This window comes from Dendropsophus ebraccatus, chromosome 7, assembly GCF_027789765.1.
Source record: "Dendropsophus ebraccatus isolate aDenEbr1 chromosome 7, aDenEbr1.pat, whole genome shotgun sequence".
Lineage (NCBI taxonomy): Eukaryota > Metazoa > Chordata > Amphibia > Anura > Hylidae > Dendropsophus > Dendropsophus ebraccatus.
The window spans coordinates 48075649-48103027 of NC_091460.1; the positions used below are offsets into that span (position 1 = coordinate 48075649).

Genomic DNA, 27379 nt, shown 5'->3' on the forward strand with positions numbered 1-27379 from the left:
AAGTTATAGCCGGCACACAGCGATCGCTAGTGCCGGCTATATAACTGTGCAGATGCCGCTGTCACAACTGACAGCGGCCTCTGACCCATCCTGAGCCTCTCCAGAAGCAGTGGGGGTCGGCTACTGTGTGTAACAGACCCCCGCTGCTAATCACCCGCAGCCCGTCACACCGCAGCCTCCTGTCCCCCCTGTCATGCAGCCGTCCATCTGCGGCGCTGTTCCTATGCATATTCCTGTGTGCACACTCTCGGTGGCTGCTCTTCCTGACCGGCCTGAGTGTGCACACATGAATATGCACGGAGGAACGGAGACCTGACAGCTGGGAGCTTCCCGGAGCTGAGGGGAGGGGGATTTGTAAAGGGAGTTTAAGGTGGAACAGCCAGCCTGAATCTTGGCCAGCAGCAAAGGTTAATCTTCCTGGTGCCCGAGGTTCAGGCTGTCTGTTCCACCTTAAACTCCCTTTACAAATCCCCCCTCCCCTCTGCTTTGACAAGCCTCATGCTTTGAGTGGTACCGCAGTGAGTGAGAGCAGGGGATGTGTGCAGACATTGCAAACATCCCTGCCCTCTGGTGTGCCCCCCCCCCCCCCACATCCCTGCCCTCTGGTGTGCCCCCCCCCACATCCCTGCCCTCTGGTGTGCCCCCCCCCCACATCCCTGCCCTCTAGTGTGCCCCCCCCCACATCCATGCCCTCTAGTGTGCCCCCCCCCACATCCCTGCCCTCTAGTGTGCCCCCCCCCACATCCATGCCCTCTAGTGTGCCCCCCCCCCACATCCCTGCCCTCTAGTGTTCCCCCCCCCCCACATCCCTGCCCTCTAGTGTGCCCCCCCCACATCGCTGCCCTCTAGTGTGCCCCCCCCACATCCCTGCCCTCTAGTGTGCCCCCCCCCACATCCCTGCCCTCTAGTGTGCCCCCCCCCACATCCCTGCCCTCTAGTGTGCCCCCCCCCACATCCCTGCCCTCTAGTGTGCCCCCCCCACATCCCTGCCCTCTAGTGTGCCCCCCCCCCACATCCCTGCCCTCTAGTGTGCCCCCCCCCACATCCCTGCCCTCTAGTGTGCCCCCCCCACATCCCTGCCCTCTAGTGTGCCCCCCCCACATCCCTGCCCTCTAGTGTGCCCCCCCCACATCCCTGCCCTCTAGTGTTCCCCCCCCACATCCCTGCCCTCTAGTGTGCCCCCCCCCCCATCCCTGCCCTCTAGTGTGCCCCCCCCCCACATCCCTGCCCTCTAGTGTGCCCCCCCCCCCACATCCCTGCCCTCTAGTGTGCCCCCCCCCCACATCCCTGCCCTCTAGTGTGCCCCCCCCACATCCCTGCCCTCTAGTGTGCCCCCCCCCACATCCCTGCCCTCTAGTGTGCGCCCCTCCCCCACATCCCTGCCCTCTAGTGTGCCCCCCCCCCCACATCCCTGCCCTCTAGTGTGCCCCCCCCCCCCCACATCCCTGCCCTCTAGTGTGCCCCTAACATTCCTGCCCTTAAACCCCTGCCCTCTGGTGTGCCCCCCCCCCACACACATCCCTGCCCTCTGGTGTGCCCCCCCCACCCCCCCATCCCTGCCCTCTAGTGTGCCCCTAACATTCCTGCCCTTAAACCCCTGCCCTCTGACAGGAACTGACCTGCCAGGCAGAGTAACCCTCTCTTGTCTGTCCAGACCTGGCAGCCTTCACCAGCTCTCTGCAGTGTGGGGGTTGTAGTCTGTACCCAGTGGCGGATTAAATGTACCCTGGGCCCTGGACTGTTCACCCAACCTGGATCCCCCCCCCGTCAATCCGCCCACTACTGCCCCCCCCCATGCTGTCCCCAATAAACAAAATGTTTGGTCCCTTGCTGCACAGAGGATGTCAGGAGAGGAGGGGGCTGATCTTATAGGGGAGGTCACAGCAGCACAGAGGATGTCAGGAGAGGAGGGGGCTGATCTTATAGGGGAGGTCACAGCGTCACAGCAGCACAGAGAATGTCAGGAGAGGAGGGGGCTGATCTTATAGGGAGGTCACAGCGTCACAGCAGCACAGAGAATGTCAGGAGAGGAGGGGGCTGATCTTATAGGGAGGTCACAGCAGCACAGAGGATGTCAAGAGAGGAGGGGGCTGATCTTATAGGAGAGATCACAGCAGCACAAAGGATGTCAGGAGATGAGGGGGCTGATACTATAGGGGAGGACACAGCAGCACAGAGGATGTCAGGAGAGGAGGGGGCTGATACTATAGGGGAGGTCCCAGCAGCACAGAGGATGTCAGGAGAGGAGGGGGCTGATACTATAGGAGAGGTCACAGCAGCACAAAGGATGTCAGGAGAGAAGGGGGCTGATCTTATAGGGGAGGTCACAGCAGCACAGAGGATGTCAGGAGAGGAGTGTGCTGATCGATAGGGGAGGTCACAGCAGCACAGAGGATGTCAGGAGAGGAGTGTGCTGATCGAAGGAGGAGGTCACAGCAGCACAGAGGATGTCAGGAGAGGAGGGGTCTGATCTTATAGGGGAGGTCACAGCGTCCCAGCAGCACAGAGGATGTCAGGAGAGGAGGGTGGTGATCTATAGGGGAGGTCACAGCAGCACAGAGGATGTCAGGAGAGGAGGGGGCTGATACTATAGGGGAGGACACAGCAGCACAGAGGATGTCAGGAGAGGAAGGAGTGTGCTGATCTTATGAGAGGTCACAGCAGCACAGAGGATGTCAGGAGAGGAGTGTGCTGATCTATGGGGAGGTCACAGCAGCACAGAGGATGTCAGGAGAGGAGTGTGCTGATCTATGGGGAGGTCACAGCAGCACAGAGGATGTCAGGAGAGGAATGTTCTGATCTATGGGGAGGTCACAGCAGCACAGAGGATGTCAGGAGAGGAGGGTGCTGATCTTATAAGGGGGGGGGGGTTGTATTTTTTTTCGAGGTATCGAACTGGTATTGAGTATCGAACTAAAAAATCAAGTATTGGTATCGAACTCAAAATTCTGGTATCGTGACATCACTAGTTGGGAGTTGTAGCTACAGTTAAGGGAACACCACCTTATGCGATCTTTCTGTTCATCTAAACCGTTTTAGTGAGAAACTTTTACCCAAGCAGCAGTTCTGTACAAATATGAGACTATTCTCACTTCAGTACAAGAGCCTAAATCTCAAGAGGTCAAAACCTGAGCCTCCATTATTTTGAGGGTGTCTGCTTCCCCCCCCCCCCCCCAAAAAAAAAAAAAAATGTCTGTGTTCCATCTGCCGGCGCTGAGCGCTGCTAGATTTATGAAAAGCCAGGTGACTGTTACAGGCGGCGAGCTGACAAAAGACTGTACAGAACACTGTTATCACACTTGCACAAACTATAGGCAGTGAAGCTCCTCTCAGAATGAAATTCTGACTATGGTTTTTATCGCTGTCTATTTTCTTTTGTCAAAGGAGCCTGCTGCGCACAGCAACAAATAGCTGCCATTACCCAGAATGTAATGGGTGTCAGACAAATCACATAACACAAACAATCAACACTATGTAGGCCATATTTCAGCGGAGCACAACCTTAGCAGTATTTATGATTACTGCATTGAAATGTGTTCTATAATAAACAAGTGCCTCTAGATCACTCACACTTACAGAATATTTCGCACTCGGATCTCTTGCCGGTTATGGGCGCTTTGCTGTAGCTGCAAAATGCCCAGGATTGCTGGGGAACAATTAGATGTTAGTGCAAACTGCGGCTTCTATCTAGACAGACTAATATTCAGTAGATGTTTAAACTGATGATAACCGGATGCTTCTCATAGGATGATTACTTGCTGTAAAGGGAATGTCATTTGTAGCAGCCGTTAAAGGGATTTCCCCATTGGGGCGGCTGCCCTATAGGACATCATAAAGGTGGTACACATGCTTGAGACCCCCCTCTCTGAGCCAGGGCAGAGTTACTACATACAGGCTCCTTCTCTGCAGCACTCTCAACATGACAATGTATTACATGCTATGACCTACGCTCAAGACCTATCATTCAGCATTCGAATAAGTTGGATGCAGCCCTAGGTAGTCCAAGACAACATAGATACAGCACTCATCTCCTATGGCTACCTATTTATTTGAATGTGCACTGTGTAATACCAGATTTCTCCAGTAGTGGCCACTGCAGCATTTTAAAACAGTGGTGTCAAACCTCCAGCCCTTCCAGCTGCTGTAATTCCCATCATGAAGGGAGAGCCAAAGCTTTAGCTGTATTTTAGACATTTATAAATAAATAGTCATAAAAATAAGTAAATATATAAATAGCAAAGATAATAAACATAGTAAAGCCCCATTCACTAAGAAACATAGAAGATTGTTGGCAATAAAAGACCACCTGGTCCATCTAGTCTGTGCTATTAGTATTTCCCTTCTTATTATCTTAGGATAGATACATTATATGTTTATCCCAGGCAGGTTTACATTCAGTTATTGTAGATTTACAAACCACATCTGCTGGAAGATTGTTCCAGGCATCTACTACTCTATTAGTAAAGAAATATTTTCTCACACTGCTTCTAATCTTTCCCCCAATTAACCTCTCACTGTGTCGTCTTGGATTACCCTATTGTATTGAGCTGATCTGCAGCAACAGGGTGAAAATCTGCATGAGAAATTCGAGAGAATGTCCTAAGATTTGTAATGTGGAATAGTAATGTATTTTCCTCCTTTCTGCATGAGGTCTAAAACTCCTTTCCATGTGCTGCTTCAAGGCACAGGCGAGACACCCTTACTTGAAAACATTATCCAGCGCTACAAAAAAATGGCCACTTTTCCCCCTCTCTTGTCTCCAGTTCAGGTGTGGTTTGCAATTAAGCTCCATTTACTTCAATGGAGCTGCATTTTAAACCCCACCCAATCTGGAGACAAGAGAGGGGGAAAAGTGGCCATGTTTTTGTAGCGCTGGATAACCCCTTTAAGGGGTTTAAAGCACAGCTACTTTTTTGCAAAAACAGCACCACCCCCAGTCCCCAGGTTTGGTGTGGTATTGCAGTTCAACTTCACTTACTTCAATGATAAATATAATAAATTCATATATATTTATATTATTATCTCCTGCACACACTCATTCATAAAACTGAACTAAAAAATGATGATTTTATCTCTAAAAGGCAAAGGACTAGCACTCTAGTAGTTTTCTAGTACTCTAGTAATTTTACAATAAGAAACATTAGAAAGACGAATGGAATGATTGAGGTGATGCAGCACCACGTAAACCAGCATATACCACAGACCAGCACAAGCAATGAAGCATACTCCGACTTTACACTAATCCAAACACGAACTGACTTGGAGTAGGAATCCAGTTCAAGCCATGAACCAGCATAAGGATGAACCGGTATAAACTCTGAACCAGCATAAACCATAAATTAACATAAGCTACAGACTGCAAGTTGTATTCCCCAGATGACTCACAAACCTTGCCACATTGGCAGCTACGAGGCAAAATCATTTAATACAAAGACTGTCAGAGACTAGCACGGCTGCATCTGCCTGAGGCAAATAAAACAGGCTCAGGTCTCCGGTGACACAAAGACGACAAAGTAATGGGCAAACACAGCCAGCGACAGCCATTTTTATCTTTAAAGATGTACATTTTACAATTTGTAAACAACAATATCCGCAGAGACGACAAGAGAAATAGAAGGGAACGCTCGAGTCTTTCTTAGAAACAAACACTCGGATATCGAGAAGGAAAAAGGCACAGTTTTTAATCCTCCGCATCTCGAAATGGATGTTCTGAGCCGGAAAATGTAGGAAACAAGTTGTCTGTACCAGGTGCAAGCAAAGCTAGGCATATTTTGTCTAGGATTTTTTTTATTACAGCCCCCAGTGGGATACTCTCAAGCTGCTGTTACACTATATGTACACAATCAATTCTGAGGATGCAATACAAATGACGCAGCGTAAACACTAAAAAAAAACTAAAATTATAAGGAACGTTCACGTTTCCCTAGGTAACACTCGTTAGAAAATGTCACATGCGGTAATATGAATATTATGGATTATAAGGAAGGCATCTACTATCGTTACCCATGTATTAAACGTGTTTATGAGTTTCTAAACTTTTATAAACTCCAAAAATAGCAAGCAAATCCTGGTGGTCTTGTATCTGGTTCTCTGTGACCTAATGGTATATGGTGAGACATGGGGGGAGATTTATCAAACTGGTGTAAAGTAGAATTGGTGCGGTTGCCCCTAGCAACCAATCAGATTCCACTTTTCGATCCTCACAGATTCTTTGAAAAATGAAAGATGGAATCTGATTGGTTGCTAGGGGCAACAAAGACAATTCTACTTTACACCAGTTTGATAAATGTTCCCCATGGTGCTACAGTGATATAAAGATGTATTCCCATCATCTAAAGTGATGGTTGGGGGTCCTACTAATGTGAGGATGAAGGGGCCACAGCACTGGTGTGTTTCCCCCTATGCAGCTGTTCCTGGCTATGCAAGAAATTGCCATGTGGACCACGACAAGTCAATAGGACCTGCTCCAAAATGGTTCCCGATGTTCCATTGTGCAACAAAAAAATCAGAAACGACTGTAAATTCACTTTCACATGCTATGTATATGCCATCACACTGTGAGATGGGAGACCTCTTAGGGTATGTTCACACTGCCAAACTGCTGCTGATTTTCTATTGAGGATTATGAGAATTTGCAAGGAATGATGACATACTGTACCCTTAATGAAAGGAATGGAATATCACTAGGGAAGTCTGCAAAAAAAAAAAAAAAAAAACAACTAAAAAGTATTGTGGCTCCTTCATATCCACTCCATGTCATCCACTGTGGTGAATAGGACTGTGTTGCAGTAATGTGAACAATGTGAACAGGGCCAATGCAATAAGGAACTTTTGCCCCTTCTGTTTATGGGATCAATGGTAATCCCAAACTTTGGGCTCTCCAACAACCATTGAGTAATACAATAGGGCCTTGCTGCCCAAGGGGACACAGCATATTATTCAGATTTTTGTGGGTCCGACTGCCGTTCCCCCCAACAATCCCATCATCAGGGAGGCCTAGTTCATTGGATAAGACAGAGATGTGTGCTCACTTGGCTATGTCCTTGCACTGTAAACAAGCTGTTTCGATCATAGAAATTCTGCTACTTTCTTAAGCTACATGAAGCTATCGTCTGTCGTTGGCTCTGTGGTGGGTGTAATGTGAGAGTGGCTCCAATGTCACCAGGGGAAGTGATAACTGACAGCTTCTGTCAAGGTGGCAATGATGGTTCTTAACACTGTGACATTGAGATGCTCTGTTAAAGCGGTATTCCCTTCGCTAGGGTATGCTATCACTTTATAACCAGTGGGGATGCAACTTCTGGGACTGATCTAAAAAATGGGGTGACCATAGCACCTTTTCTTGCACAGTGTCGCCCCTTGCTACTCGGCTGTGTGGGGAACTACAGCTGGATTTATTTACTTGGATAGTCCTGTACTGTAGTTCCCCTTAATAGCAGAAGGTTGTCTCTATAATGGGAAGATTAAATCAGCACTGAATTAGTGCTGCAGCCCCTCTACTCTCACAACTGAGGGGGTCCTAGAGGTAGGGACGGCTCCAGGTTTTTGCAGGCCCTTGGACGACAGAGCCTTAGCGGGCCCCTTAGCCATCCACTATGCACCCATCATCCATCCATCAACTATGCACAATCACTTGAGAAACCACTAACATACACAAACACATATTACTGACTGATACACACTTACTGACTGACACACACATTACTGACTGACTGACACACACAGCATTTACAGGTCAATCTTCTCCCTCTTCCTCTCTGCCAGGCCAATCTCTACACTGACAGTAAAGGAAAGTCCCGGCACTCACCAAGTCCTTTGTACCTGTATGATGTGAATACTACAATAATAGTACACTTAAGAACTTGGTGAAAGCCGGGACTTTCCTTTACCGTCTACTGGAACTATTGCCTACCACGAGCACCATCACTACAGCAGAGTGCCGTCTTACTCCTATACTAATCTCCACACTGAGGCATTGGGGACCTGCCGGTCATGTGATCAGGTCCTTCCTTCCTCTCTCTCTGTGCAGGAAGCTCACAGGTCCTGCTCCTTTTCCTGGGTCTTCTGATGTTCAGTGCTCCACAATGAGCAGGCTGAACATCAGAACACTGGGCCCCTCTCCCTCTATGAGCCCCTATAGGCGCTAGGGCCTGGCACTTGCCCGGGTAAGCCGTGTGCCGATGCTGGCCCTGCCTAGAGGTCAGGCCTCAAGTGATGGTAAAGTACTGGCATATCCTAGCATATGAGATGGCATACCTCTTTAAGAAAACTGCAACAGATTGAGTTTAAGCAAATACAGTAAGATCAGCCTATGGACTGGCCCCCCACTATCTTGGTATAGGTTACCATTTAATGTCACTCAATGATTCAGGGTTGCATATTATGTCGCATTATCTAACACTGCATGGGAAATGGGTGGAAATGCAATGAAAATAAAAACACAAAGGAGATCTGTTTATTTGGCTTCTTATCTAATCTGTAAGATAACATATCAGCTACATGTTTAATCGCATAGGTGATAGCTGCTGAAAGATGGGAAAACCTCATGAAAGGAGGGAATTAATATCTCTCCCTGACACTCACACAGTCTTGTGTTCATTACGGCCTGATGCACAGTACTTGGTGTGTACAAACAATAACTATATCTTACCCGCTGTGCATAAACTCTGCTGCAATGGTGTCATTTAGCATAAGGTTTTATATAAGAAGCGATAATTTCATGATACTAGATTCTGCTTAGAACAGCATATAACACAAACAGCAGGTTAGTACCAAAACAAACAAAGACCTTATGCTTCCTTGGGCTTAGTACTGTAGAATTTATAAGTAATTGGTAATAGTGCACTTTCACCACCACTTTTTAAGAGAGGTGAGAACACCCTCTTTTACGTAAAGGGGTACTCCAGAGGGGAAAAAAAACATAGTTAACATGAAATAAACTGGTGTCAGAAAATTACAGATTTGTAAATCTAATACTTTCCAATGCTTATCAGCTGCTGTATATCCTGCAGGAAATGTTTTATTCTTTCCAGGCTGACACAGTGCTCTCTGCTGCCACTTCTGTCCGAGTCAGGAACTGTCCAGAGAAGCTGAAAATTCCTATAGGAAACCTCTCCTGCTCTGGACAGTTCCTGTCTTAGGGTGGGTTCACACTGAGGAATTCTCACGGATTTTCAGGCGGATTCCACGGCAAAATGCGGGCGGAATCTACGCGGAATTCCGCCCGTAAAGAATGAACATTGCGAATGCACATTGGCTTTAATGGGCTTTCCGCTCATTTGTTCACATAGTGGAATTTCCGCGCTAAAATTTTTGGGGCGGATTCCACTTGAGGAATCCTATTGAATCAATGGGGCTTTTATTCTGCTTGAAATTCTGCTTGAATTCCGCTTGAATTCCACTCACATTCTGCTCAAATTCCGCTCAAATTTTGCTCCTATTCTGCCAGAGCTGAATAGGCGAGGAATTTCAAGCAAAAAACTTTCTGCTTCAATTCCTCGAGAATTCCTCAGTGTGAACCCACCCTTAGGGCCAGTTCACACTGAGCAAGATTGTCGGAATTCCGCGACGGACCTTTCCGCCGCGGAATCCCGCCGTGCTCAGTTTGCTGCTGTAAGTGATTGGAAGAGCGTGCGCTCGTCCGCTCCCTCTCCTCTCCGCTCAAAGAACGAACATGTTAGTTCTTCGAGCGGAGAGCGGCGGCAGTGGACGAGTGCACGCCCTCTCCATTCACTTACAGCAGCACACTGAGCACGGCGGGATTGATTTCCGCCGCAGAATTCCGACGATCTTGCTCAGTGTGAACTCAGCTCTGGCAGAATAGGAGCAGAATTTGAGGGGAATTTGGGCGGAATTCAAGCAGAATTTCAAGAATTTCAAGCAGAATATGCAAAATGGCCAGTTTCCGCCCGGTACGCCAGATGGGCGGGGAGGGGTGCGGAGGGGGCGGAACGGGGGGCACGGACTCAGATTCCGCTCAATTCTGTCTGTTCTCTCTGCAGGAGCCTGTTACACTTGTTTAACTAAACTATCAGCCACCATTGCCTCTCCGCGTAGTGACAGACTGGAAGGGACCTGTCTGCATTGAACTCTAGGGAAATCTAAAAATCTGGTGCAGGCAGGGGGTGGGGGTAACATAATTAAGAAGTGATACTTACCTGCCCCTGTGCCCTCGCGGCGCAGCATTAGCGTCAGGGGGCGGAACGATTCCGATTCCGCTCAATTCATTAATTTGTTCGCAAAAAAATAGTCAGGAAACCTACTCCAGCTCTGAGCGCGCAAATTCGCTCGCACGGTATTCATGTTGAGGCAGTGCGCCTCTACATAAATCTCCGCACTGTATGAGCTGCAGAGAAAACGACGGACTTAATAAATGTCCCCCTATGTGTATGCACTCCGGCCAGGATTCCCTCTAGCTGCAGCATAATGTAAGTTAAGTATTAATACTTAACTTACGTTGTGTGAACATGGCCTAAGGTTGCTTAATGTTTTTTTATGGACTCTTCAACAGCTGATATATTGTCTGTTGTATATCAGCCAGTGAATGTATTCTGAAGACTCAATGGGAATATGAACACATGGCTGATTCTCAGTAACAAGCTATGCCTTTATCTTCTGATCTTCATTAACATGGAGAACGTCCACACGTCTTTCATTGTATCACATGAATAACTTAGGGTGGAGCGACTCCCCGACAAGGTCACTTGGCTGTATATGCACCATTAACAAGGGCCGTGTTTTCTGCCGGATGGTTATGGCCTGTCCTCGAGCCCGTCCCTTATTACACTTTATTAGAACACTGTGTTAGTACAACACCATGAGCACAGTGTGACAATGAAGCTATATAGCATAATACGCAGCGCACGAGAAGCCGAGAACGCCAGAAAGAATTCACTTACATGAAAGGCACGTTTAATGTTTTTTTTGTCTCATAATTGAAATGACATTTTACGGCTTATCAAATCTATGCACACATAGCTTACTATAACTAGCGCTAGGACAAATGTTCCAGGCTGATGTAAACATTTTCCTCGATAAAGCCATAAAAAAAAAAGACTTTATGAAGCTCTTGTAATCTGTTGGCAAAGAGCTAAGATTTAGGGCTATCAGCGCAGCAATACAATGGCATTACAGCCATTTGTTAGCCGTATCAGCATATTCACGTTTAAATTGCATATATCACATAAAAAAAGATATATATAAGCCGGTTGTCACTGACAGATTTGCCAACAAGGCATCTGGTCCATAGACTTGTAGAAACAAAGCAAGAAAAAAGTCATAATAAAGAAAAAAAAATGGGGTACCTGTACCGGTGGCTGCAAATGAACAAAGAGACCCCGGGGCCGTCAGAGACAATGGATGAACAGGGTATCATGTAACCAACACATCTCCATGGCAGCCCTATCGCTTCATCCTAACAAGGCTTGGTTTGTAATGCAGGGAGAAAACTAAAGAGTGCTGTTTACTGGTGATGTGCACTACATGTCCCAGCATGTTCTGTATTGGGAATATGTAAGGATAGGCAGTGTACATATTCAATTATTCTGCACATCACTGGACATGGGTGGTGCCTAAAGCACTGCAATAACATAGCTGATTTCTTGCACAAACACTGCCCCACTTGTCCTCAGGTTGTGTGCGGTATTACAATTCAGCTTCAATGATACTGAGCTGCAATAACTTACACAACCTGAGGACAAGTGTGGCACTGTGTCAGGTGGAAAGCAGCTACAGTTTTCTTATCTCGGATACATTGGGTTTCTATGATAGTGACTGGTATTTAACCAGACAAAAGGTGCAGCATAACATACTATTTACTGCTTAGGCACCACCCATGTCCAGTATCCATAGGCTGTATCCATGCCTTCCCAGACTTCCCAAGGTTGCATCCAACTTCTTCAGCCACCGGTATTCAAATGCTGAACGATCAGACTTGAGCATGTTCGAGCCGCGCTCATCTCTAGTCAAAAGTTTTGATCGGTCAGGGTCTCAGAGCTGATACCCCCAACATCTCCAGATTTGGCCAGGAGAAGTGTGTGACTGTGTGCTTCACTTCTCAGCTTGCCCTTAAAGGGATTGTTCACTCAAAAATGTTTTCTTTCAAATCAACTGGTGCCAGAGATTTCTAATTTATTTCTATTAAAAATCTCAAGTCATCCAGTACTTATCAGCTGCTTTATGTCCTGCAGGAAGTGGTGTATCCTCTTTAGTCTGACGCAGTGCTCTCTGCTGCCACCTCTTTCCATGTCAGGAACTGTGCAGAGCAGTAGCAAATGCCCATAGAAAACCTCTCCTGCTCTCCAGACTGGAAAGAATACCCCTTCCTGCAGAACATACAGCAGCTGATAAGTATTGGAAGACTTGAGTTTTTTTTTTTTTTTTTAAATAGAAGTTATTTACAACTCTCTGGCACTTTCTGGCACCAGTTGATTTAAAAGAAAAAAAAATTGTTGAACAACCCCTTTAATTTGACCCAATTCAGCAAACAGGCTCCATGTCTATCAGATCTTCCCTATATGAACAATATAGAGTAGAGGATCTTATTATGCAGACTGCAAGAAGAGTAGAAGACACAGCATTCAGCATTAACAACTTACAGGAGAGCCGTCCACCCTGACATTATCAGCGTGACTACTAGATTCTAGAAAGGCAAGTCTTCCACGCCTTAGGCTTCCCTTCTCTGATCGGCCTCACGCTACTTAAAACATAAATATATTTCACCTGAAGATGAAATATGTCTGTTCTCCTTGCAGGAGCCTGTTACACTTGTTTAACTAAACTATCAGCCACCATTGCCTCTCCGCGTAGTGACAGACTGGAAGGGACCTGTCTGCATTGAAAGAATGTAACAATGTAATTAACAGACAAAATGACAAGCTTATATGAGAGAATATGGAAACTGTCTCCTCCAACTAGTCTGTGATAAATCTTTTTTGGCAACAATAACAAAAAAAAAAATAAAAAAAAAAAAAGGAAAAATCCTGTCTGAAGATAAGCTTCTTCATAAAGCCTAGTCGGCTGTAGTCAGGGCTCATGCTGCACACTCTATGTCACTGCTAATGTGCACAAAGAGGAGATAAACACATAGAGACGAAGAAGTAATACGTCCGCAATTAAAATGGGAATATACTGAAAACAAGTGATGAGCTGATGTATCTGCAGTAGCAAAATGCTGCCTACAATGGATACAATTGTAACAAACTAAAAAAGGTTTATATGTGTTTTAGCCACTGGACTTTACCCACCAATGGTTAACACATACCCAGTGATGTAGCAACATCCCATAAGGGCCGGCAGGTTGAGATTCTGACTAAAAGGATGGGGTAGAAACAACTTGTGGTTGGGTCCCAAAGCATCAGCTGTGGCTATTTTAGATATATACTCTTGAATGCCATCCATTCATTGAAATGGTATTAGTTACATCTTGTTGCTTTCATAGCACAACTATATGTTGCAACGCTGTACAGAGATTGCCCCTTCATATCATTCCCTGTCCTCAATGGGGGTCACAGTCAATATGTCAAATACATACACCAAGGGCAATTTCATGCAAAACCACTCCAGGGAAATCTAAAAATCTGATGCAGGCAAGGGGCGGGGGTAACATAATAAAGAAGTGATACTTACCTGTCCCTGTGTCCTCGCGGCGCAGCATCAGCGTCATTTCTCAGCTGGGACATGATTTTGCAGAAGCTTAAGCTCCAGGAGGCCAGCAGTGGTCTGGGAGCGAGTGATGCTGCACTTCTCAAATTAACTTAAAGGAAAACTCCAGGGAAATCGAAAAATCTGGTGCAGGTTAGGGGTGGGGAGAACATAATAAAGAAGTGATACTTACCTGTCCCTATGCCCCTGCAGCACAGCGTCATTTCTTAACCTGGATGTGATATTGCAGAGCTTCAGGAGGATGATGGTGATCAGGGATCTGGTGATGCTGCTCTGCGGGGGCACGGGATGGGTAAGTATACATCCTTATGTTCCTCCCACTGCCTGCCTGCACCAGATTTTTCGATATGGCAGGAGGTTCCCCTTCAATAAAACTACATTAAGCCAACAGGAACAATAGGAGAACATACAAAGTCAATGCAGATGTGTGTCCTTAGTGGGATAACGGTAACGGTACTAATTCCTGACCCGCCAAGCTCCACTAGGAACAAGTTTAGAAATGGAGTCAAAACTACAGTCAAATTTCAATGTACATTCATCCTACAACACAAGTTCAACAATTCTCCTGAATATTCCCCTAAAAAGCTTCACCAAATGTATTCCCAAGAAATATTAGTAATATTTATGTACTTACCTGCAGTTCCAGAGAGCTCCACACTTAAAGTTCGTTCAATAGTCTTGCTCTCAAATGGGGAACCCTTGGGGTCACTGGAAGACAGCGCATATTTATAAAAACAAGCTGAAATGGAGCTATTGTAGCCAAGACGAGAAGACACCCATCCCTTGCCAACAAAGCTTGCCATTGCTCAATACTTACTTTGGTGACTCGGGTGTCAGAGGAAGTGACAGACTTGTTGTCTTGGCTGGAAATAAAAGGAAGAAAAAAATTATGTTGAAACAATGATGTAGATCTGTTTAATGGGTTATTGCTAACATATTGTATCTATGCCATTAAATAGTTTTCTCTTCAAAAGTAGTTTTTTGACTTTTGGATTATATATTACCTATTATTAAGTCAACGGGTTAAGTCAACATCCCACATAGTACCAATACAGCCAAAAAGGACTCACTTGTGGGGATGACAAACTGTCATCCTTGGAGCGGGGCCCTAATGCAAAGAGCGTCTCCTACTATGGAGAATGGTCCACAGCAAAGAACCCCTTTAGGAATAATTCTGCACTTAAACATAATTTTTTATATGTTGCTGCCCATGGTGAGACTAATAATTCATTCTATACTTGTTATTACCTATTCAGTCTCCTTCCCCCAGTTCTGAGCTGCTGCTTTCTACTGAAAACACAAAAATATGTGTGTGAGCTTTCCTCTCTGTCTGTCCCTCCTCCCCCCTCAGGCTGATGTAAACAAGTCCTTTTCTGCAACTTTGTAATTCTGGGAAGGTTAATCACAGCAGAGTCCATCAGCAACTTGACCTCAGATTAATCCTACCAGCATTACAAAGGAGTTACAAATTTGCAGATAAAGCCTGCCAGAGACTTGTTTACATCAGTTGTCTTAAAAGGGAGAGGGGAGGAAGGGGAGATGGAGAGAAAAGCTCACACACAGATTTTTTTTTTGTCTTCAGTAGAAAGCAGCAGCTCAGAACTGGGAGAAGGAGACTGAATAGATAATAACAAGTATGGAAGGAATTGTTAGTTTCACCATAGGCAGCAACATATTTAACGTTATGTTTGACTGGAATACCCTTTTAAATAGACCACTTTACTCTTATTTCATCAATGAGAAATATTTTTATGACTTGTGAGAATACAAGGTGAGACTACAAGGTGTAAATACTTGTCACTTACCACCTTAAATATAACATTTTCCTATATAAGCATTATTGTTGCTGGTCTAATTGTATTACCTTTCCAAGTTTTACATACTATTTTATAGTCTGTCAGGGCTCGCTGGAAGTTGTAGTTCTGCAATAGGTGGAGAGCAATCATTGATGCACAATGGGAGGGTTGATCAAGTTACCTGTCTACATATATATTTAAGTAGAACAATGTAAGATTGTATCCATTTGGTATAATTTTCATTATCACTATATTAGCAGGCTACCCTGTGGCAGGTTGCCACCCGTCTTTAGGAACGATCCCCAGAAGAAGGTAAATAACAGGTGGCATAGCTGCCAAGCGCCTGCTCCCCCATTTGTAGACATCAGTGGGCTTGACATTACAATGTGTGCAACTGCGTAGGGAAGCAGCCTGGTTGGGCTCTTCGCCAAATGAATTGTTAACAGGTGAATCTCTAATTTTAGAAGTGGCAGATTACTTCGCAACTAACCAAGTATTAAAGCTGTGAGGCAATGATAGCTTCGCTAGGTGCTTGTGGAAATATCTATATGTGTTGAGGCGTCAGCCTATTCATTCCAAATGAAAGTCACCCCTAGGTACACATAGCAGAGGCAGAGATAGTTACTCATTCGCTCCACATTATGAGAAGATGTTGTTGGTGGAAAAACCCCTTTAATATAAAATGCTGCTTATAAAAAGCTCTAACCCTATATAGTATAATGTAGTTTGGGGGGCAGCATATGTGCCAATATTTAGAAAGTCAAAATAGAGACATTTAAGCTCTGTCCCTGGATGCGCCTAAAACACCTAATCCTCAAGCTCCCAACCTGGTCCCATTAATGTGGCTTAGTTCAAGGGATAGAGAGTCAGGGCTGTTGGGAAGTATGAGGAAGAAATTAACCTCTAGACTTTTTAGAGTAATACCACCTTAACTTGAGGGAATTTAAGGTGGTATAGGTATTCATTTTAGCATGTGAAAAAATAATAGCGAATAAAAGCCTGTGAGTTTGTGCATCCAACATTTCATGAATAGAAGCAGAAAGACTGCTCATTGGAGCTTCTGAACCCATTTAGTGCTCCCAAAATATTTCCATCAGAATTTTTTTTTTTTTTTACAAAATTCTTAAGATGGAAATCAGTCAACATCATGAGCAATGCCAAAAGACAACAACGACTTTGTTTAGGCTGCAATAAAAGTAGGAGTAACCATTGCCAATGTAATATTCTCACATGTCTATAAGAAACATTACAAGTAGATTTTAGGTGGAACTCCCCTTTAACTATATCTAAGGAGTTGCAAAGTTTTTGCTATCCTTTCATGTTCACTTAGGTAAAAAGGATATTTCCTCGTCTAAGGAAAAGCAGAATGATTCCGTCTCACTATATCCTAGGCGTTCATACCCAGGGAAGCCGTCGGAGATATAATACTATGTGCTTTGAAGCTTCCTAGCCCTAGAATATACCGGTAAGACTAAAGCGTAATGAATACAAATGATGGTCCCACACAGACTGCATATGAAATCACTGAACACACAGAAAGTATCGCACTGCAAACGGCTCTCATAAACCTGAGCAAGCCGCCATCGACTTCACCACTCTCATGGATAATGCCTATCCTGACCCTGAGCTGAGTGCCGGCCTCGGACCCCAGGACCAGGCATAAAGGGTTAAGCTTTAAAAAAATACTTAGCTTTTGTTCCAGCACAAAGATTACAAGTGGCACAAGCTGTTGAATAATAAACTGTCTTATATGGATTCTCCTCTTATCTCTTCGCTGCAATAAGGAATATATTATTTGATGCAAATCTCTTATGTCTTATATTGTGATTTTTTTTTTTCTTTAGATTCCTGACATTTTCGCACATTTGCCTGAGGATAAAGATTCAAGAGATGCTTTACACATTACAGTTTCCAGGTATTTCTTGCCTTTTTTTTTTTTTTTCCCTTCTTTTTTTAAAAGTGTTACTTTTAGTTGGCTCAGAAGAACTCTAAAAAGTGTTCTTAAAGGGGGAAATAACCATCATTATAATAAATTGCGTGATAATATATATGAGGCTTATTTATAACAGTGACCATTGATTCATCGCTGGGGGCTGTTCTGATGCATGAGACTCCTATGTCCTTGCACAAGTTGTTAAAGTCCTCTTTAAATTCTTTGATGACATATAGCATCTGTAAAACTAGCAGGAGATCTGGTACCAATACTTTCTGTAAGGCAGTACAGCCAATCAGACACTAGTGGTGCATTTACGCATAGAGATTTACCTGACAGATTTTTGAAGCCAAAGCCAGGAATGGACTATGAACAGGGAACAGGTCATGAAGGAAAGATTGAGATATCTCCTCTTTCCGAATCCATTCCTGGCTTTGGCTTCCAAAATCTGTCAGATAAATCTCTCTGTGTAAACACACCATTTGGGGGAGATTTATTAAAAATATGCCCCTGGCATATGGCAGGGAGAGGGGCCAGATTCTTGTCTTCTGCCTGGCTTAAGTCAGCTGTAACCCCCACTAGCATGAAGGGAAGGGGGGGGGGGAAAGCCGAGGAGGAGTGGTGGCCTCCTTCTGCACCAGATTTTATGATTTACACCCGCTCACAGTCGTTAATCATGATACTGCTTGGGAGCAGGTGTAGGTTTCCTTTCCGCAGTGCCTACGCCAAGCGGAGGCTTACTCCTCTTAGTAAATCAGGCAAGGAAAAGGGGGACGAGAATTTGCTTATCTGTGCTCACAGATAAGGCAGTCATGTGACTGATGGACACTTTGAGCCGTGACTTTGTGTAGTGGTCAGACTTCATGTGTTTAGTCTCTTTTTTTTTCACCAGCACAAGACTAAAAAATCTGCCTTCAGGAGACTGGACCTGGATTGCTGGTAAGTATAGCTTTGTTTTACAGCATGATAACAAAAATAAATAAATAAATAATAATGAATGTAAATTGAAGACTTCCTTCATATCACATCTGCTGTTGATTTAGATTTTAAAATTATAACAATAACGTTACAATGCCCCGTGAAAAAAACTTTTAAATAAAATACTGCTGTTAATATTCTGGCAGATTCCTTTTTCTTTTTTTTTTTTTTTATCACAGTTCTTTAATAATATTCTACAACCTTGTAATATAACTTTATTAGGATATCTATATGAGTTATTAGAGAAAAATATATGTTTTCCTGAAGGAGAACTACTTAACCTACCTTTGCTGGATCTCTTTGGAAAACCAGTTGTAATATACTTATATATATATATATATATATATATATATATACATATATATTATTTAGGAGACGATGTGGGAGGGGATATGGATATGGTTAAAGGAAACATTAATTTATTAAACCTATGATAATTTTTTCATTAAATTGTATTGTTATTATAATGAAGATGATGATGATGATGATGAAGAAGAATATAAAATAAGATTATGTTGGGATTCCAGCATTATCTATGGGATGAATTTAGACCCGGTGGTTTTGATATCTTTAGCAGATTATATGAGCAAACTAATTGCAATGAATTAAAAATATATTTCCAGTTATGGCCCATATAAAAGTGTATTTTGCTGATAGTTTCTCTTTAAGGAAATGGCTTATTGCTTTATTTTGCATGTAGGAGTAAAGAGATTTGATTTATAGACAAGCTAGTGTACACTAGAGGAAAAAAATCCTAAAGCCCTTCTGGAATTACCATGTGGAAAATTACTCATTAAGCATGCTATTTAGCAATAAAAATGAAAGGGAGCCACAATGGATATTTCCTGAGTTACATAAGGAATAGTAATGTAGAAAAAGTAAGCCATCAGGCATGAAATAGACAGAGTGGCAGAACTTCCATAGCAATGTCTCCCTAGGGCTCGCCCTGCTGCTCTGACTGGGGTGTATGACAGGGTATTGGGTGAATAGTGGGGGGGGGGGGGGGGGGGGGGGCTAAGACTGGTCTCATGCCTGATCACTAGGGCACAGACAGGAACAAGAGGCAACCACTGGGGGGCATAGCTACTGACTCCAAGATGGCCTAGGTCACAGAGCTCCATGCCTAAGGGGAGATGGCTGTGCCAACAGTGAAACTATTAAAAAATCTCAAGTCTTCCCAGTCTTATCAGCTGTTGTATGTCATGCAGGAAGTGATGTTTTCAGTCAATTCTGTGCTCTCTGCTGACCTCTATGTTGAAGACAGGAACTGTCCAAAGCAGCAGCAAATTCCCATAGAAAACCTTTACTGCTCTGGTCAGTTCCTGTCTCGGACAGAGGTGTCAGCAGAGAGCACTGTGTCAGACTGAAAAGAAAACACCACTTCCTGTAGGACATACAGCAGCTGATAAGTATGGGAAGACTTGAAATTTTAAAGAAAAGTAAATTACAAATCTATATAACTTTTTGAAACCAGTTAATGCGAAAGAAAAAAAGATTTTGGCTGGACAGCCCCTTTAAATTTGTAATTGGGCATGACTGTGGGCACAAAAGGGATATAAGTGCAAACCCTTTCTTTAAGTCCTACTAGGGTAAAGGGATGTCATAGAGGGGGCTACCCTATGTGAGATAAAGCTAAGAACTGCTGCAAAGAAAAGGCTCAGTGTAAACATGCATTAAATTCACTATTACAGGGAGAAAGGATAGGCAGAATAGCTCTCTCTTGTCACCTTTGGAAGGTAGCTCTCCCTTTAAGTTCCTTATTATAGGCATCCCGCACTGATTATAGGATATTCAGCTAGGATTAAAACACTGCACATATACAAGGCACTCTCAGGATAGTCCTGTCATGCAATCTTGTGATACTCGCAGCACGCAGTCCCATTCGAGTAAAGACAACATTAAATTTACCACGTAGCGCGGCACACACACACACACATATATATATATATATATATATATATACGTCCCCAATCTACCTTGAAAATGTGGCTGAGGATGCAAGCAGGGCTTCTTTTTGGTGCATTTGTCAAGTCTGTTGTTCGTCCTGCTCTCTGTTGATTTGGTCTGAGGAGAGTCATCATTTGCAGTCAGGTACTTAAGGAGCTCGGAGCAGGGGCGCCTCTGTGGCTTCTGCGGTTGACAAATGTTTCTGGGTTTATTACTCCAATAGTTCTCGCTCTTCACAGGCAGAAGGGAAAAAAAGAGGCAAAATAAAATTAGTGAGCGGAGTCCTGGGTGAAAAAAAATTACACGTTGTCATCTCTGGTCTTATTAATTTTGTGAAGTGTTCACAATAAGTGTAGCAGCTCTATGATCTGTGAATAATTGTTTGCAGAACAAGGAAAGGAAATTGCATTGAAAATTCCCCAATGCCACTTATGCAAAGTTTTATTTCATTCCTCCATGGCCTCCGTTATATCCTCGGAAACAGAGAGGCAACTTGTTTTTACAGGCTCCTTGTAATAAAGGACGGGATTAAAACCACTTAAGGTTTATTTGTTACCTGATGCTACAGCCTAGTGCTACCTCCATCTCCTAAGTGTTCTTAAAATCTCTCGTTTTTTTTTTACTAATGTGGACGGTAAGAAAAGATTATTTAAAGATCAGCGACATTTAATGTTCTCTGATGTAATGCTACATAAAAAGTAACTATATTATCCCTTATGGAAGCTCATTTCCCTGGTTACAGGCTGCGTTCTAGGTTACAAATGAGGGTCAGGATGTAATGAAAACCAAGGATAGCGATGAAGAACTATAGATGGCAACTTCTCAGGTGAGGTGTAACTTTTAACATCTGCAGTCTAGTATTCATGAGTCACTATGAGGCACTCCAGAGAACACTGTACCCATTACAAAGGAGCTTCTGCCTTCCTCTGAATCAACATTGCAGGAGAATAGGATGAACTACATCAATGTTCCCTTATGGAGTTTAATTTATTCTGATTCAGCTACATGTCTCTCCCCAGCTGCAATTAGGCACTAGAGTAGGGCTAGGGGACCTTGGCTTTCCAGCTGTTGCAAAACTACAACTTCCATCATGCATGGACAGCCAAAGCTAAAGCTTTGGCTGTCCATGCATGATCGGAGTTGTAGTTTTGCAACAGCTGGAGAGCCAAGGTTCCCTACCCCTGCACTAGAGTGATGTCATAACATTATCAGGCCGTGATACCAAAGTCAAATCCATATTACTCAAACAAGAGAGAAGCAGGGGAGGGCACTAACCATAAATCGTGATCTTCTTTATTTCAGTGTTCGATAAAGAGCACACAGGTCATACTGGGCTGAATCACAGGGCACCAGCACTTAGATGAACTTAGGTTCGCACGCATGCGTGCTTCTTCAGACATGCGCGCGAACCAGCTCTTACCTGAGTTCATCTAAGTGCTGGCGCCCTGTGATTGAGCCCAGTATGTCCTGTGTGCTTTTTATCAAACACTGAAATAAAGAAGATCACGATTTATGGTGAGTGCCCTCACCTGCTTCTCTCTTGTTTGAGTACTCTAGATGCCCTTGTCTCTCTGGGAAAGTGAGCACCAACCAGTGACTTTGTATATACTGTGCACCCAAACTCACTGTCAAAATTAAACCCCACATTGCCCATATTCCTCGGAGGTAGTGCCGGCGTCTGTTGCTCTATACTCGTGGATCAAATTCATATTAGTGACAGTTATCACTAGGATAATAGTGACCATACACCTTCAATTGACAGACACCTATCTCTCCTGAACCAATTCCAAAAGGTGGATGCTCAGTTTGGCTGTGCATGCATGTGTTCTAAATGGGAAAATGGGGTAAGCATATCTCTCTGAAGGACAGAAGAATTGGTCATATTGACATGCAACAGACCAATCCTTCTATCCTATTAGGGTACTCTCTGTTACCTTCACACATATGGATACTCATCTTGGCAGAGCATGCATATGTTCTAAACAGAGAACCAAAGTATGGTTTTTGTTGAAATTCAACAGCCGGATTCTTCTTTCCCCTGACATCTGGCATTAGAAGATAATTTGGGTCACCATATATAATAGATCAAAGATGTCATACTCGCAGCCCTCCAGCTGTTGCAAAACTACAATTTCCATCATGTCTGGACTGCCAGGCACAATGAGAGTTGTAGTTTTGCAACAGCTATAGGGACGCAGGTTTGACAACCCTATAATACATGGTTGGCCGTTCCTGCAGAAATTGGCATATATGACCAACTATAATGTGTATTAGTATTATGTATGGCTACCTTACAGGGGGGGTACCCAATAAGGCCCCTTATTTCCTGTCCAGTGAGGGGATACATATTTGATCTGTTGATCTTACTGCTGGGATCACCAGTAAAAAAAACATTTGAATACAGCGGTGGCCAAAATAAGTGTAAAGTGTAATGGAATTTTAATCATAAAAATATACATAAAAATAAAAAAAATCATAATAATATACAAATTGTATCAAAAATTGTAAAATCAGTTATTGATAAATAATAATAATAATAATAATAATAATAATTATTATTATTATTATTATTATTATTATTATTATTATTATTACTACTACTACTACTACTACTACTTCTAGGACTAGTTTTACAAAGAGACATATACAGTCAACACTAGTCTGTCAAGTGAAAGCCATCACATTTTTTTCCAAACAACCTAACAAAATAACACTGACCATTATCTACAATAGACGCAGAGACAAATCTATCAATGATCAGATCAGGTGATAAGTTATGGAATGATAGAATGGAATCTCCCACATGTCACTGTGATAGTTCACAAGATTAGTTATCTATCTCCTAGAATTACGCAGCTACTGTACATAGAAGATAAAGCCAAGAAGGACAGGTTTTACTGCTTCACCTTACGAGTTATGAATGCAGCTAGACCTGACAACTGTTGTGCTGACGGTCTTTAAGCTGGGGACAACCATGTTTACTATACACAGTAGCAGAGGAGTTTCCAGAATATTATTTTGTACTCAATAATCTGCCAGACACTTCTTAAGGCAGCTTATAACATGGGTAATAAAGGGATCCTATATGTTAGAAACCTAAATTAGTGAGAAACCCAGTGCTGAAAGTGTAGCATACGGTCTATAATAAACTCAGTTTGACTTCCACTACTTAATATTCCATTTCTTCCTAGATGGATGAGAAGGAAGCAATGCGTACCTTGACGGGCGCAGGGCTTGTCCTGATCCTCTGGTTAGGGCTTGCATGGTTGTGCGCACTGACTCCAATGCATTCATTATAAATCAGCTGAGTGTTCGCTGGAGCCAGTAAGAGCTTTTTAAGCTACAAACATAAGATGAGAAGGGGGCACAGTTAGCAGACAATGAAAAATTACTGGCAGGTCCCTACAATATTAGTTCATATTGGTCACTGGGAGTAAAGATTTATTTGCACAAAAATAATCACAATGCAATTAACACTATTAGGAGAGATTGTTATGTAAAACAGCTTAAAAAGCTAAAAGGTGATTGAGAATAGAAATTAAGCAAAAATACATAACAAAAAAAAACAAAAAAAAAAACAACAGAAAACAGTTGTGACTAGAGATGAGCGAACCGGGTTCGGGTTTGAGTCCATCCGAACCCGAACGATCGGTATTTGATTAGCTGGGGCTGCTGAACTTGGATAAAGCTGTAAGGTTGTCTGGAAAACATGGATACAGCCAATGACTATATCCATGATTTCAACATAGCCTTAGGGCTTTATCCAAGTTCAGCAGCCACCGCTAATCAAATGCCGAAAGTTCGGATGGACTCGAGCATGCTCCAGTTTCGCTCATCTCTAGTTGTGACATTTGACTTGACTATTTATCTGTGCATAAGGCATGCTGGGAATTTTGTGTTATTACCAGAACTATCTCACATACAGTTCTTGCCATATTGTGTATGGTATGCAATGTATGCAGCCAATTGTCCTAAATTAACCCCTCCGAGAATAACATGCACATTTAGACCCATTCAGTTTATGTATAGAGCTGTCCATGACATACGGACCTGTAACTCAACCTGTTATCGGTTTATACTGTACCTCCATGTACTGGGGGCATACAGATGTTATTTCTAGTAGGTTTAGCTCAGTGAGATGTTGTATTGTGGAGTTTTTCTCCCCTAGAGGCAATGCTCCTGATGGTGTCACCATATACTGGCATAGGGGGAGTTTCACATAAATGTAATATAGAGGCAATTTGGTCAGTTAAGGTCATCAGATCCATGGTCAGTTCACGACCTGCGGCCATAATATAGATGCAAAAATGCTTCTATATTTAGCTTGCGTGAAACCATTGTAAGAGTAAATTCACACATAGCTGTAAGTATAAATTAGATGCACTGAGATGAATAGGACAATCACAGTCTGCAACAAATCTGCCATGCATGATGAATCCACTCTTAAAGGAGTATTTTCTCTTAAAGGGGTTATCAAGCCTTAGAAAAACATGGCCACTTTCTTCCAGAGACAGCACCTCTCTTGTCTCCAGGTCAGGTGTGGTTTGCAATTAAAGCGACTCTATACTCACAATCTGTCCCTCCCAAACCACTTGTACCTTCGGATAGCTGCTTTTAATCCAAGATCTGTCCTGTGGTCCGTTTGGCAGATGATGCAGTTATTGTCCTAAAAAACAACTTTTAAACTTGCAGCCCCATGCCAAACGGAAGTATCTGTGCCCTAACTTTGCACCACCCCTTTGTCCCTCCTCCCCACTCTCCTCATCATTAGGAATGCCACTGGAACATTTTTTTCTGTCTGATCATTGCACAGGTCCTTAACGATCCAGCCCATGTGCCGTGCTGACACAGGTGAGGAATAGGAGACAATCTGCCTGGAGCATTCCTAATAATGAAGAGGGTGGGGAGGAGGGACGGAGAGGTTGTGTTGCCTAATGCATACACAATCTAGGCCACGCCCATTGGGCACGGGGCTGCCGGTTTCAAAGTTGTTTTTTAGGACAATAGCTGCATTACCTGCCGAACGGACCCTGAGACAGATCTTGGATTAAAAGCAGCTATCCGAAGATACAAGCGGTTTGAGGGGTTAGATTGTGGGTAAAGAGTAGCTTTAAGCTCCATTCACTTCAATAGAACTGGGTTGCAAAACCTACACCTTACCTGGAGACAAAAGTCGTGCTGACTCTGAAAGAAAGTGGCTATGTTTTTCTAAGGCTGGATAACCCCTTTAAGTAAGTAATCCCCTATGGCAGAGTTGATTGGTGCCCCATAGTAAATTAATGTTTGTCTCTGTATGTGTGTGTGGGGGTCCCGGTGTTCTACAGCAGGGAGCAGGGGTCCCCCTCTCTTGTGGATAACCTGAGAAAATGAGAATACTCCTTCCATCACATGTCACATTGAGCCGTACACCTGTGCTTTAGCTACATGAAAATCATATATATATATATATATATATATATATATTCCTTATATGGAATAGCACCTTTAGCAAAAGTCTGCAATTAGCTGCCTGTTACTGTTTCTAGGACATGAGTGGAGCTGCCTCCCCTGGGACTCCACCATACTGGGATCCACTTTGTTATAGTCAATGGTGTAGATCCCAGAGGAGGGACCTCCACTATTGTCCTAGAAAGAATAAGAAATATCACAATGTTTGTATAGGTGGAAACCCCCTATTAGACCACCTTCATACACAGTAAAACTGCTATAGATTTCATTTTTTAGTTTTTTTTTTCACTGCATTTTGACAATCTTTCTGGAGCATGTTTGATACTTTTATGACATGTTTTTGCTGTTTTTTGTCAATTCCAACAGAAATAACAAAAATACACAAACCTGCATTTTAAATAAAGAAAATGCAAAAAAAAAACAAAAAAAAAAAACACAAAAGTCAGAAAAAAAGCGGTGTCTGTAGTGCATTTCCCATTTCCCTATAGACCTTAATAAAACATCTGGTTGCACAAAAAGCACAAAGATAGCAGAAAATACTTCTATGAAGAGCGACTCGCTTCACCTTTATGTTACTGTTACAGATAAATAATACATCTTCTACTGTAAACTGAGATAATGTAACTTGGATACTTGAGATCTCTATGAAGCTGCTCGTCCTTCTGGATTATGCTTTTATATAACAATGAACTTCTTAGTGTCTATTCTTCTCATATCCTTATAATTTAGTATGAAGCAGAGTGAAAGTGCGGGGCACTCTATGCTCTACACTAAGAAGTCAATGACTTACTGGATAGCAACATCTTTAATCAATGGCTGTCTGTCCTTGATCTAAAAATAGGAGAGGAGAGGCAACCTAGAATGCATGCTTAAAGCGGTCATCCAGGCTTAGAAAAACATGGCCGCTTCCTTTCACAAATAGCACCACTTATGATGGGCGTGGGTTTTGCAGCCCAGTTCCACTGAATTGAATGAAGCTGAATTGCAATATTACATACAACCAGAAGGGGGGGGGGGGGGTGCTGTTTTTGCAAGAAAGTAGCTATCCATTTCCTAATCCCAGATAACCCCTTTAAAGCCAGTAGCTCCCTTAGAATAGTGGAATTGCTCGGTCAGCATTTCTATGCGTTTCTTACTGTTTCTGATGATGTCACAAACCTACAGTAACTGACCACTTAGCCAATCATTGGCCACAGCGTTGACATGTCTCAGTTGCTGCGGAGTCAGGACAACATGAAAGAAGTTTAAAGCGGAGAAGACCAGGGACTCGGTCCTATTAGAATTGCATTGGTGGGTGATTTCTGCTTGTAAATATGGGTTATTTCAGATTTTGCCACCACCTGGGGGGGCATAAAAAAAAAAAATCCCATACAGCCCCTTTAAACATGCGGTAGTCTGAAACCCACCTTCTCTGTCAACTGAATGAGGTTCCCATGGCCATGTGTTATATTCTAACTCTGCTTGTTGAGTGTATAAGCACAGGCCAACCATAAGGTCCCCAGGCAGTCAGTGTATTACAGTATAGATAAAACGATTATAAATTTAAGAGAGGATGCTGAACTTTTGCTTCAATGCAAGTCCTCAAGTAGCCAAACCCCTTCCTTTCATCTTCTTT

At 43.3% G+C, this 27379-nt stretch overlaps 1 protein-coding gene across 3 annotated transcripts in view; it reads right to left on the reverse strand.

Moving 5' to 3' along the window:
• PPARGC1A (PPARG coactivator 1 alpha) overlaps positions 1–27379 on the reverse strand; it is a 91283-nt gene that overhangs the window by 23184 nt on the left and 40720 nt on the right. For all 3 annotated transcript variants that reach the window (XM_069977469.1, XM_069977470.1, XM_069977471.1), the window contains 4 exons: positions 23534–23656; positions 20346–20547; positions 14480–14525; positions 14297–14370 (listed from right to left, as the gene is read on the reverse strand). In XM_069977469.1, the coding sequence (XP_069833570.1) occupies positions 14297–14370; positions 14480–14525; positions 20346–20547; positions 23534–23656 (445 nt within the window). The remainder of the gene's footprint in view (positions 1–14296; positions 14371–14479; positions 14526–20345; positions 20548–23533; positions 23657–27379) is intronic.